At 37.9% G+C, this 13,937-nt stretch overlaps 1 protein-coding gene across 1 annotated transcript in view; it reads right to left on the bottom strand.

Moving 5' to 3' along the window:
- Positions 1–11,988: 11,988 nt before the first annotated feature.
- The window catches only part of FABP9 (fatty acid binding protein 9, testis), a 3,132-nt gene continuing 1,183 nt past the window's right edge, over positions 11,989–13,937 (bottom strand). The window contains exons 2-4 of the mRNA XM_012663152.1: positions 12,769–12,941; positions 12,208–12,309; positions 11,989–12,039 (exon numbers count right to left, since the gene is read on the bottom strand). Of these exons, the coding sequence (XP_012518606.1) occupies positions 11,989–12,039; positions 12,208–12,309; positions 12,769–12,941 (326 nt within the window). The remainder of the gene's footprint in view (positions 12,040–12,207; positions 12,310–12,768; positions 12,942–13,937) is intronic.

Here is a 13,937-nt window from a genome sequence, read left to right as displayed (position 1 = left end):
GGCCAGGAGTTCAAGACCATCCTGAGCAAGAACGAGACAGCATCTCTACAAAAAATAGAAAAATTAGCCGGTCATGGTGGTATGAGCCTATAGTCCCAGATACTTGGGAGGCTGTGGCAGGAGGATCACTTGAGCCCAGGAATTTGAGGTTGCAGTGAGCTATGATGATGCCACTACACTCTAGCCTGGGTGATAGAGCAAGATCCTGTCTCAAAAAAAAAAAGATAGAGAGAATTTTCTATAAAAATAATACTAATGTATACTGAGAGCTCACTATGGGCCAGTCACTGTGCTAAGTGCTTAATACAGTGATTTCATTTAATCCTATTACTAACTTCAAGAGTTATATATTATTATTATATCCATTTACCAATGAGAAAAACTGTAGCTTAGGGAGGTTAGGTAACTTGCTCCCAAAACTTGAGTACAGAGAGGCAGAACTTGAACTCAACACTGTCCCCAGTGCCCAGACTCTGGACATTATCTTATGCTGTTCCTGCTATACTATACATGGGCAGAGGGGACAAAAATGCAAGTGATACTGATATCACCATGACTGGCTAGCAGTACTCATTCTCTTCTCAAAGATCAAGAGAAGTAAAAATCAAGAGATCCAGGCTACTACAGAGCCCAGTCTTTAACCAGGGAGACTAAAGGTAAATTTCCTCAGAACATAAGTGCTGCTCTTGGTAATGCCTAATTGCTTGCTCTATATAACACATCATGTAAATGTTCCTTACATATTGTCTACAAGTTACATCCGATTATATATTTGGAAAAGAAATAAGATAATCAATCATCATGTAGCAAATGAACAAAGAATTCATGATCCTCTACTTTGATGTCAAAGATTCGACTCAAATATTTTCAGTTATTCAATTGCAAAAATATTTATTGAAAGCTTACTAAGTGCCAAGCACTGTTCAAGGTGCTGGTTAAACATTGTCAAATCAAATTCCCTGCCCTCATAGAACTTATATTCCATTCATGATTCGATAAAGGCTTGAAGCAAGAAATTTTAATTCCACGGAATTTGAAATTATTTGCAAAATAGAAATATTGTGAGAATAATTGATGACAGGAAAAACACACCTAATACTAGAAGAAATAACCAATACAAAATGATCATTTTTTTAAACAATTGAGAAGATAATGAAAATAGACCTTAGGTTCCATACAAAGTGTAGAATTATTTTCTTCTAGATCTGTAAAGAATGATGATGGTATTTTGATAGGGATTGCATTAATTTTGTAGCTCACTTTAGGTAGTATGGACATTTTAATAATATTGATTCTGCCAATCCATGAGCATGGTAGAGTTTCCGTCTGTTTACATCTTCTACAATTTCTTTTCTCGGTGTTTCGTAGTTCTCTCTACACAGGTCTCTCATCTCCTTTGTTAAATATATTCCTAACTATTTAATTGTCTTTGATGCTATCGTGAAAGGTGTTGCATCTTTAATTTGATTTTCGGCTTGACTGTTATTGGCGCAGATGAATGCCACTGATTTGTGTGCATTCATTTTGTATGCTGATACTTTACTGAATTCATTTATCAATTCCAAGAGTCTCTTGGTTGAATCCTTGGGATTTTCTAGGTATAATATCATATCGTCAGCAAAGAGTGAGAGTTTGACCTCTTCTTCCCCCATTTGGACGCTCTTAATTCCCCTCTCTTGTCTGATTGCTCTGGCAAGGACTTCCAGTACTATGTTGAATAGAAGTGGAGATAGTGGGCAACCTTGTCTGGTTCCAGTTCTAATCGGGAATGCTTTCAATTTTTCCCCATTCAGTATGATATTGGCTGTGGGTTTATCATATATGGCTTTAATAATTTTAAGGTGTGATCCATATATGGCTATTTTGTTAAGAGTTTTTATCATAAAAGTATGCTGGATTTTGTCAAATGCTTTTTCTGCATCTATTGAGAGAATCATATGATCTTTGTTCTTGTTTTTATTTATGTGATGTATTTCATTTATAGATTTGCATATGTTGAACCATTCTTGCAACTCTGGGACAAAGCCCACTTGGTCAGGATGAATTATTTTTTTGATGTGCTGTGGAATTTGGTTTCTTAAGATTTTGTTGAGAATTTTGCATCTATATTCACGAGGGATATTGGTCTGTAGTATTCTTTATTTGTTGTGTCTTCCTGGCTTTGGTATCAAGGTGATATTAGCTTCATAGAATGAGCTGGGGAGGATACCATCCTTCTCAATGTTAAGCAAAAAGAACAAATTGTGAGCTATCAGTCTACCAGACTTTAAACTTTACTGCAAGGCTATAGTAACCAAAAAAGCATGGTACTGGCACAAGAACAGAAATATAGACTTTTGGAATAGGACTGAGAACCCAGATATAAAACCATCATCATATTGCCATCTAATCTTTGACAAAGCAGACAAAAATATACACTGCGGAAAAGACTCTCTATTCAATAAATGGTGCTGGGAAAATTGGATAACCACATGAAGAAGATTGAAACTGGATCACCACCTCTCACCTCTCACAAAAATCAACTCACGATAGATAACAGACTTCAACCTAAGGCATGAAACCTTAAGAATTCTAGAAGGAAAAGTTGGGAAAACTCTTATAGACGTCAGCCTAGGCAAAGAATTTATGAAGAAGAACCCAAAAGCAATCACCACAGCAACAAAAATAAATAAATGGGACCTGATCAAATTAAAAAGCTTCTGCACAGCCAAGGAAATTGTCATTAGTGTGAATAGACAACCTACAGAATGGGAGAAAATATTTGCCTGCTACATATCCAAATAAGGGCTGGCAAGAATCCATATAGAACTTCAGAAAATTAACAAGAAAAAATCAAACAGCCCTATCAAAAAGTGGACAAAGGACTTGAACCAAAACTTTTCAAAAGAAGATAGAATAATGGCCAGTAAACATATAAAAAAGTGCTCAACATCTCTAATTATTAGGGAAATGCAAATCAAAACCACAATGAGATATCACCTAACTCTAGTGAGAAAGGCCTTTATCAAAAAGTCCCAAAATAACAAATGCTGGCGTGGATGAGGAGATATAGAAACACTCTTACACTACTGGTGGGACTGCAAATTAGCACAACTCCTGTGGAAATTAATTTGGAGATATATCAAAGAACTAAAAATAGAAATACCATTTGGTCCAGCAATCCCACTACTAGGCATCTACCCAAAGGGAAAAAAAGACATACTATTCTAAAGACATTTGCAGTCAAATGTTTATGGTAGTACAATTCACAATTGCAAAGATGTGGAAACAACCCAAGTGCCCATGAATACATGAATGGATTAATAAAATGTGGTATATGTATATCATGGAATACTATTCAATTACAAAAAACAATAGTGAACTGGCACCTCTTATATTATCCTGGATAGAGCTGGAGCCCACGCTTTGATGTGAAGTATCACAAGAATGGAAAACAAGCACCTTGTATACTCGCCATCAAATTGGTACCAACTGATCAACACTAAGGTGCTCACATGGAAGTAATATTCATCGGGTGCCTGTCAGGTGGGAGGGAGGCAGTGGGGGTGGGTAAACTCACAACTAATGGGTGCGGAGCGCACTGTATGGGGGAAGGGCACACTTGTAGCCCTTGCTTGGGCAAGACAAAGGCATTATATGTAACCAAAATCTTTGTAGCTCCATAATATTCTGAAATTTAAAAAAAATTTAAAAAAAAACTAGACCTTAGAGCTTTCATTTCCAGCAGTGACAGATAAGGAATTAAACTAATTTCCCAACTGTGACATTTAGAAAAAAATGAACAAAATTAAAAAAAACAATCTTCAAGGCATCAGAGAGATAAAAAGGCAGAGCAAAATTAAGAGTAGGTTCGGGAAAGAAAGGAGAGTTCAGAGAGACAAGCCCAATATTTGGGGCTTCTGCTTCTCTAGGGATCTATGAATTCTGCAAGAGGCAGGTGAGAGTAAAAAAAATCTGGGAAACATTTGTGAAAATGGTTCAGGATTAGGAGAACAATGAGGGAGAGTCCTGGTTAATCATCACACTTTGACTTGGGACTTTGGGAGGCTGTGACACAGAAGTAATATAAATTGGAAATATATTAATACCTATGCTAGTATCAATTCAATTCTTAAAATTAGATTAATGTGTTCTGGGACAGCTAGTGAACCTAGCTACTAGTCAGAAACAAACATAAACCCTCTTCAGAGAAAGAAGATAATGTCACCCAAGGTCCAATTTATTTATATCATTTTTCATAAACATTGCTAATCAAAAGTAAATTAAAAAAAGAAAAATATACTCAAGAAGCAAAAGAAGCAATAGACAATGGAATTAGAAAATTCATAAGCAGATATTAATAAAATAAAAACAAACATGATAGAAAATATCAACAAATCCAAAGTATTTCGTAGACCAATAAAATCGATAAAAACTCTCAGCGAGATGGATTAAAAAATAGAGAAGGCAAAAGTTATTGACTGCAGGAATAAAAAAGGGCACATCAATATATCCTATAGATATTAAAAAGATCATAAGACAATATTATAAAGTACTTCATGCCAATAAAAGTTCTTTAAAATAAAAAGCTTTAAAAGAAAGTTATAAATTTTCTTAGAAAACACAATTTATCAAAAATGATGAATTCTGAATACTCCCGAATCTATTAGCATTGAATCCATAATTAACATCTATCTATCACTAATGAATTCTTACAAATATTTAAGGAAAAATCATACCAGTCTTACACAAAATCTTCCAGAGAATTAAAAATGTACTATTAATTGTTTCCAACTTGCTTCTGCCAAGGCCTTTGCACTTGTTCTTTCCTAGGATGCTTAACCACTCCCATATGGTTAATCCTTAAATCTCAGCTCAATCATCCTCTTCTACCTTTGGAGCAACATATTTTAGATTTGAATTCAATCATCCATCTTTTCTAACTCCTTCTGGTACCATGTATATAATTTTTAAGTTACTGCAATGACAATTTTTATGAATTTTGGATATTATTTGATAAATGTGTGTGTCACTCACTGAAGTCTTGATTCCACGTGAGTAGGGACAAAGTGTGATTTTGCTTGTGTAATATCCCAAGTGCCTAACGCCATGCAAGCACACAGTAGGTAATGAATAAACATTTGCTCGCTAGCTGAATGAGTGAAGAAAATATGAAATTTTCTACTTACAAGAGTTTCTGTTTGCATTCAATCAGATAATACATATTATATTTATTATTATTTTTTTTAATTTAAAAGTGCACTTTTAACCATAACACTTTCCCCTGAGAAGAGCAAATACAAAAACGAAGCTCATGATGCCATTTTCAGAAGAGATGGAAGAAGTTTGTGCCTTTTTTTTTTCTCTTTCTGATCTGAATGAGTGATCCTATCTGCTTGAAAGCCAGGCTTCATGGACTGAGGCTGACCAAGACCTTGCACGTTCAACATTTGATAGATACGTTGCCAGCATCCATTTCCTTCTTCCTTCTTTCCAACAGTCTCCATTTTCCTTTTGGGGATCCACATAATTTTGTGGAAGCTGACCTTGCTGCCTTCCACTTGGAGGTAGAATAGATGACCCTGGCCAATCCAGCCATCACATCCCATCCTCTTGATTACAGCAATAGAATCAAGGGTATAAGCGTGTGAACTGAGCAGACCATACAGCGATTACAGGGGTTTTCTGGGAATGCTAAAACAAAGTTGTTCTCTCTGACATAAAATAAGAAAGCATAAAGCTCTAGGAGCTGAGAGAAGCCATCTGGGGACTAGGAATGGAGCCAGATTTAGGATGAAGCTGACAAGGAGAGATGGAAAGAACCCAGGTCTTTCGGATATCCTTGAGGCATTGGATCAAGCCTCATCTAAAACATCCTTATCTTTGGATTTTTTCAGTTATGTGAGCTGATAAATTTTCTTTTCGGCATTATTTACTTTCAATCTGGGTGTAACTTAAATATTTTCCTTCCAATAAAGGGACTGTACTGCCAGAAAGAGCCATTGGGATGCTTTCTGTTATAGGAATGATAACCATTCTTTTTGACAAGATCATGGGACAAACAGCAGCAGGATTTTTTGTTGGGAAGGTACTTTGAAAATACAGCAGAAAAGAGAATATCTTTAGATATACTAGGGGTTTCAGTCTGGGGCTCTTGTAAGAATCCCTCTTGTCGTAGGATGTTAAACTTTTTTCATGAGATAATACATATTATGAAAGCATCTAAAACCAGTGCTTATGATCAATAGTAATATTTTCCTAAACTTCTCTTTCTCTTCTCCCTCCCCTGCCTTCTCTTCCTTCCCTTTTACACCCTGGAGGCATGAAAAGAGCAAAGGCTTTGGAATCATACTTAAGTATGGAAATTAGTTCCAACACCCATTCCTTCATTTGGCCATCCCGTTAGTCAGCTGTAAAAGCAGGTGATTGTTTTCATGATCTTATTACAACCCTAGGAATGTACACGTGAGAAGATCCCGAGATTCGTTGTATGTTATCTCACAAGCATGAATGCAGTTATTCAATATATATTTCTTGAACTGTGATAGTACTGGATATAATATGGTGAGTGAAATAGCAGCAGTTCCTACCTTCATGAGACTTTTACTCTATTACTAGTTAGGAAGATAGACATTAAACAAACATTCAGAAACATATGATATCCAGTTACCACTTTTTATCATTTGCAGATGGAGATGGTGAGAATGCCATAAAAGAGCCAGCTGACCACTACTACATAGGAAGATGCCTTATGGAATTTCTTAGACACCATCATGAAACTGATGATCTGATTCATCCCCAGAATTCCAGCCACTAGGGCCTCAGGTTCCCTTCCCAGGCAGCTATTTGACATAAGGTGACAATGGCACTTCAGGCCTACTATCCCCCTTCCATGTTTCAAATAAGTGTTTTTCTCTAAGTTTAACAATACCAGGATTAAAATTGCTTTCTTGATGCAAGCCATTTCTTGTAACTTTTTCAGCTACCCATGGATAGTTGGTCCATTGGTTACTATAGTAACAGTTGTATTTATGCTGCCCCAAAGGTAGTTAATAGCTTTTCTTTTGTTGAATAAAGAGATGGAAAAAGTAGTTGGTGATTTCTCTAAACAATGCAATTAGCATTGTTTTTTGCTAGAATCTAACACACCTGGCCTCTTTTCCAAAGGCTAGTCTAAGATCTCACATCATTATTCCTAATAAAACACCTGAGAATTGAAGTTACTCACTGGGGAGGGAATAAAAGAAGGATTTCAGCATTTCAATTTCTTTCTCTGGCCATTATAGCATATATGGAGCTTTCCACAGTTATCTTACTCCATTTGCATTTCCTCTTAGAGGGAAAAGTGATATTAACACTTTTCAAGTGATTTTAATACTTTCCAAATACATCCAAATAGGTTGCACTTTCAGGCTTTAGCACAAATAGCTGTAGGAGACACTTCCTAGGACTCAGCCATCTGCTCCATATCGCTGGTAGCAGAAAAAAAAAAACCCTAAAGCATAATTTACTTGCAAAACAGTGGAAAATGCGTGTATATGTGTCTCTCTTGATTTTATAAGGAACAAAATAAACTAAAAAATGCACGTGATTTTCTAATCATGTGTTATCCAGGTAGCTTATTGTGTTTCCTATTTTCTTGATTGTATCTTATAGAATTTTTTCAACTATTGAGATGGTATAAAGGCTTTGAGAGAAGTGTAATTTACATATGAACTTTTTATGTATAGAGAGAGATCAGACTAGGTAAAGTTAGATCAGAACATCAATTAAATTCGTGTTTAAACTGTGTTTTATTTATGCCAATCCATCCCTTATTCCCTCAAACAATTAAAAACTAGTTTTGAAGCTAATTTCTAGCTTATAGCATGCTCGTGACTGAAGATAGAATGTCAAATGAAATCTGTTAAATTTCACACTGACTCAGAGTAACACTAATTGCTGCAATAAACTCCAAGATTTCAGTGGCTTCACCCAGAAGTTTATTTCTTGCTCAATGTTCAGTCCAGTGTGGGAGCTCCTGGTCTGTGGGTAGCTTGTCTCCGTGAGGTGACTCAGAGGCCTTGGATAATCCATCTTGTGCCCATCCCACCCCCTCAGGTTTCAGAGTCCCGTCCTCCAAACAGGTGGGCACAGGTCACCTTGACTCAGACATGGCCCATGTCACTTCCACTCAGATTTCAATGCAAAAAAAGTAGTCATAAGGTGCCATGGTGGGGGTGCAGGTGGAATGGGCAGTGTAGTGCCTGGCTGCAGGCTCTTTCCAGCAACACCACTGTGCTATGAAGGACAATCCCGGATTTCTGGTGCATAATTAACCATCTCTGTCATATTTGCATTCAAATCATGGTACATAGAATCCTGACATTCTGTTTTTTTTTTTTTTTTGAGAGAGAGTCTTACTCTGTCACCCTGGGTAGAGTGCAGTGACATCATCATAGCTAGCTCTAACCTCAAACCCCTAAGCTCAAGTGATCCTCCTGCCCTTAGCCTCCCAAGTAGCTGGGACTACAGGTGTGAACCAATACACCTGGCTAACTTTTTCTATTTTAGGTAGAGACAGCGTCTCACTCTTGCTCAGGCTGGTCTTGAACTCCTTACCTCAAGCACTCCTCCCACCTTGGCCTCCCAGAGGGCTAAGATTATAGGCATGAGCCACCATGCCCGGCCACTGACATTATTTCTTAATGTAAAATGAATGCTATAGTGAATCTGGAGTAAGTTCTCATCTAACTTTACCACTTAGTAGAGGGATGGCATCTGGGTTGCAGTTTTATCATTTGTAAAATATTGATTGTTTTGAGGATCAAGAAAGATAACTTTAGGCTGGGCGCAGTGGCTCACGCCTGTAATCCTAGCTGTCTGGGAGGCTGAGGTGGGCAGATTGTTTGAGCTCAGGAGTTCAAAACCAGCCTGAACAAGAGCGAGACCCCGTCTCTACTAAAATTAGAAAGAAATTAATTGGACAACTAAAAATACATAGAAAAAAATTAGCCGGGCATGGTGGCGCATGCTTGTAGTCCCAGCTACTCGGGAGGCTGAGGCAGGAGGATCGCTTGAGCCCAGGAGTGTGAGGTTGCTGTGAGCTAGGATGACGCCACGGCACTCTAGCCCAGGCAACACAGTGAGACTCTGTCTCAAAAAAAAAAAAAAAATAACTTTTGTGAAATTGCTTTGTAACATATATTGAAATGTATTATTTTTAATAAACTCTACTGAAATCTGAACTCTGTTTTACAAAGCAAACCAGAATCTATTTTCCTACTCCTTTTCCACAAAGCCCATTTATAATCAGTTGCTTCAAGACTCTGCCCTAAACTTACCTCTGCTGAGACACTCAAGCTCTGGCCTTTTCTGCTCCCTGTTCAAGTGCACATGCTCGCCGATTACATTGTTCCTACTCTCTGCATTCTCATCACCCTGTAATCTGGGAAGGGGATCTGGGGAGAAGGAGAAGTCCTGAGGGATTGCCGTGTTGATCCTTTTTATAAGGTCTCATTTACCCTCACCACAACCCTGAAAAGTAGCTAAGTCTCTATTTTGCAAAGCAGAAAACTAAAGAGATTAAGCAGCTCACACATGTTCACATAGCTGCCAATGGCAGAAGCAGGGTTCAAGTTTATCTCTGGTCCTCAAACCCTGTTCCACTTCACTGCATGTGTTTCTGGGGCAACAGACAAGTCCCGTTCTATCAGTGGTGGTTAAACTGGTGGTTAAATGGTCCCTCGCCACCTTCCTGGAAAAAGGACACAGGGCCAGGACACCAAACTCCAAAATGAATAGATCATATTTTTCCTCTAAATCTTCAAGATAGAAATCATAAGAGTGTATAATTTGGACTTAGTTTATGTCCTGATACTTTATCCTGATAGTTCATCTAATTTGGGCTACTATCTTTGGGATAATCAGTTGTCTTTTTATAGCCAGTGAAGAAAAGCATGTTCATTTACAGTTATTGCATTTTTGCGCATGAAGTATGAAAATTAAATACTATTGAGGAGGTTCAAAACAAATTATTTTAATCTGACTTCTACAGGGCAACCATGGTTACATTTTGTATACTTGAGTCCTTTAGGAAGGGGAAGGACAGGTCAAGACAAGAAAAATATCCTCACTTTGGTTCTTGTTGTCTTATAATTTAATATGGTTAAGCTGCCCGTGTGCAGCAGCTGTGTGCTAGCACCAAGCCAGTCACTTCCAGTACACAGCTAAATGCCCAGCTGTCTTCAGGGTTCAATGTGACAGGACCTAGGTCCTTTCCTTGGCAAGGGATTCAGTTCATGCCCCAACCCCATACTTGAGTCCTTTTGTTTATTACCCTTTAATTTCCTTTCTAAGGTGACCATAACCCCAGTTTGCCTAGAACAGTCCCAGTTTATGCCTGCTGTCCAGGTGTAACTCTTAATAGTTCCCCTTTTCACTTTTAACTTGTCACCCAGTTTGGATGACGAATTTTTGCGGAACCCCAAATTTAGGCTCACATGCCTGATGTGCAGCTAAAGCCAAACTGTGACAGAGGTGCTTGGAGAAAGACAGAGGTTTGTTTGATTTGACCAAAGCAAGAAGCCAGGAGAGTAAAATCTCTCAGATCCATTTTACCCAAGACATGAAGCAGGGAGCTTTTATGTGGCTAGGGAATAAGGGTGGTGGTGGAATTTTAGGGAACCAAAGGGAGAAGTCTGTGTTGCTCTTTGTCTCAGATAACACTTTGAGTAACCAGACTTCCGGGCATCAGGAGTTAGTTGCAACTTTTTTAAGGACATCCATTCTTTCTGTAAAACAAACTCATAGGTTTTCCTTGCAACCCTGGAGTTATAACCTCCTGCTTGACAAAGAACCAGTACAACAGCAGTTAATAATTATTGTGAGAACAAGGGGTGTTGGGTAGGAAGCAAGCAGTTAACGTGTGTCAACAAATAAGGACCTAGTCAAATTTCGTATTATTTTAGTCATTAAAAAAATGCTGGGGTACTAAAATCTCAAGGGGCCTGGCTATAAAATTACATGGGCATTCCACTCTAGTGCACATTAAACATGATTTTCAGGACTTATGTTTAATCAACTACTATCTGTGTTTCAATTTAAGGCACAGCATGATTATTCACATAATTCCTCCTCTTTCTCTTTTCCTCCTCCCAGTGCTACAGGGACTCTCAGTTTTCAGGCTTTACACTTTAATTTTACCTCCATTACTCTATCTTGCTCTAAGCCCTGACAGCACTCATTCCTAGAAATAGCATTTAGTGAAACTATTAGGAGAATTTATGTAGCTCTAACAATTGTATTCCTACTAGGCATTTAGAAATTCAGGACTGGCATTTAATAAAATGTCATTCTGCAAAGGCTAAGCTGTAAACAGTGGTGACAGATGCATGAGCTTGATTATTTTAAATGGATTTATGGAGAAGCGAGGCAATAATTGTTTAAAATCCACTTTTACAATAACTCTACCATACTGTATAATATGCAGCCTCTATTGTTTGCTATCTTTCTATCATCTATCTATTCATTTACGTATCTATCTTCTTCATCATCAACATCATCATTATCATCATCACCTAATCTATCTATCTATCTGCTTTAAGTAGGGCCAGACTTCTGTGAAGCAATGTTGGTTTTTGGAATCTGTGCTGCCCAAATTAGGTTCCAGTGATAGAATATATCTCCCTTTGAGCCACTTCCACGTGGCTTTTGTAGAATTCCTGAACCTAAATGGAATGGATCCATTGGCAGGAGCTCAAGGACTGTGGCAATCAGATGGGCAGAGACAGAAGGGATTTTGGGGCTGTTACAATCACACCACAGGTAAGTAGCTTCTCACCTTATCAATTCATCAGACTCTCCCTAACCCTTATTATCAAACAGCTCTAAAACTGCACTTGATTTGATGCTTTTATTGAGCAAATTTATAATGTGACATTTTTAAAAACTCACTGGCCCTAAGGTATGTCTTCTTCAAGTATCAGCTCCCTGTCAGTGAACAAGTTTTCACTGATGTGGACCTTTTCTTCACACCTTTTCATAGATTCTGGTGCTGACAATATTATTCATGATGCATTCCTAAAAGCAAAGGGGGATCTATTAGAGTTGGTAGATAACAGGCTAAAATTACCCTGTCCCTCTGTCCCCACACCCAACTTTCAATTCGAGGTACAAAAACAATTGAATAACTTGAAAGGCATGTGTCAAATAGGAGCATATAAATATTTCAATGTAGATAAAACTTACCACTACCATTTTTCCATCTGCAATTTTTCTTTTGATTGTTGTCTCTTTGCCAAGCCATTTTTGGACCTGAATCATTGAGCCACTGTCTAATGTTATGATGCTCTATAAATGCATAAAGAAATCAGTTAGAAGTAGCAATCCACCACATTCTCACTTTCGTAAGACTAGACATCTACTTTCTATTTTGAAATTTTTTTCTTTAAAATCTTCACTTTGGTTCTTGTCCTAATTTAATACTGTCAAGCTAGAAGAAGTCTCAAGAGATTAGTCAATTAGCACTCTCTCCCAGACAAACAATACCTAAGCTATTTGTGCTTAATTGTTCCTTCTCTATGCTCTTTTATATAATGACAAAGAAAGATCGGGGGAAAAAGTGAAAACAATTGGAATTTTTTAGCCCTGTTGTTAACCATCGGAATAGTTAGCAAAAGGATTAATTAAGTTCAGAGATGTGCAGATATTGACAGAACAAGGCCAGACTGACTTGGTAATAAATCAAATTACATAGAGTAAACCATGCCTAACCACCTTCTAGTTTTTTTCTAAAGATTTGCATCTGACCTTCACTTTCCGGTTGTCTGCTGTGGTTTCGTCAAATTCTTCCCCCAGCTTGAAGGAGATCTCAGTGTTCTTGAAAGAACTTTCTGTTCTGATGTTCACCTTTTCCCCATTGACACTAATACTGACGGTTGGCTTCACTAACCCTGCCGCGTTCCGAGCTGCAACATCCACTCCTGTAAGACAGGAAACCAACACACCTTGTCAAGACATTTAAGAAGAAATGTTAACTATCATTTTGGAAATCAATTTTCAAAGAGCGCATACTTTGCCTACTGACGTTTTGGATCATGTACCATAACATTTTTTGGGCTCTCTGTGGTATCTGGATTGAGCCAGATCCTCCCAATCTCAAGGTATATCTAGTAATTATATTTTACATTTGGAAAAACCGAACCCACTCTCTGAGACTATTGTGCTTCATCTAAAATGTGTACTTGTATGGGCTCTCATGTAGTGATTACTGATCAAACACTTGCACTTTAGCTCATGGAGTGTTAGGGCAACAGTGCAGGAGTTTGGCTTAGAGCCTGTTCCTGTTCAAGTTGGGGATTTTCATTGTTAAACTTGACTCCTGCAGTAGATGGGCAGCGGAGCTGACTCCTTCAGATTGTGAAGGTGGTGTGACTCATCTCACTGCAGACACGCGGATCACAAAGAAGAGTGAGCTGGTTAAAACCCAGGCTCCAGCTTGGCCACCTGCTAGCTCGGGCATATTATAGACCTTCTCTAACTGTCAGTTTGCTCCATAGTAAAATGTGGGTGACTATAGTACTTACCTCACAGATGTACTGGAAGATTAAATAAAAGGGCTTAGCCTGGTGCTGGCACATAGTAGGTGCTCAGCTGTTATTCCTCCTTGTGCCATGGCTAACCCCAGCTCCCAGTCAAGACAAGTGCGATTCTGGCCTTAAGTCCCAAGTTTATTATATGCCTCTCAATTTTAATTCAAAGCAAGTGAGTTTATAAATCCATGAAAAGAGAGGAAAACTTGTTTCTTATTATCCCCTGAAAAAGTTAATACTGACAACAAAAGAGGAATAAATATTACACTTATAAGCACACTGAGTTCTTATTATGAGGGATTAAACATTGTTGTTTTGTTGCCAAGATGGAGTAAACATTAATTAATAGTTGTAGGTGATAGTTGCAGTAGAGTTAAAAAAAAAAAA

This window comes from Propithecus coquereli, unplaced genomic scaffold (assembly GCF_000956105.1).
Source record: "Propithecus coquereli isolate 6110/MARCELLA unplaced genomic scaffold, Pcoq_1.0 Scaffold8, whole genome shotgun sequence".
NCBI classification, from domain to species: Eukaryota; Metazoa; Chordata; class Mammalia; order Primates; family Indriidae; genus Propithecus; species Propithecus coquereli.
Note: the sequence above shows the minus strand (reverse complement) of the source record. Positions and strands in the feature narration are given on the sequence as shown.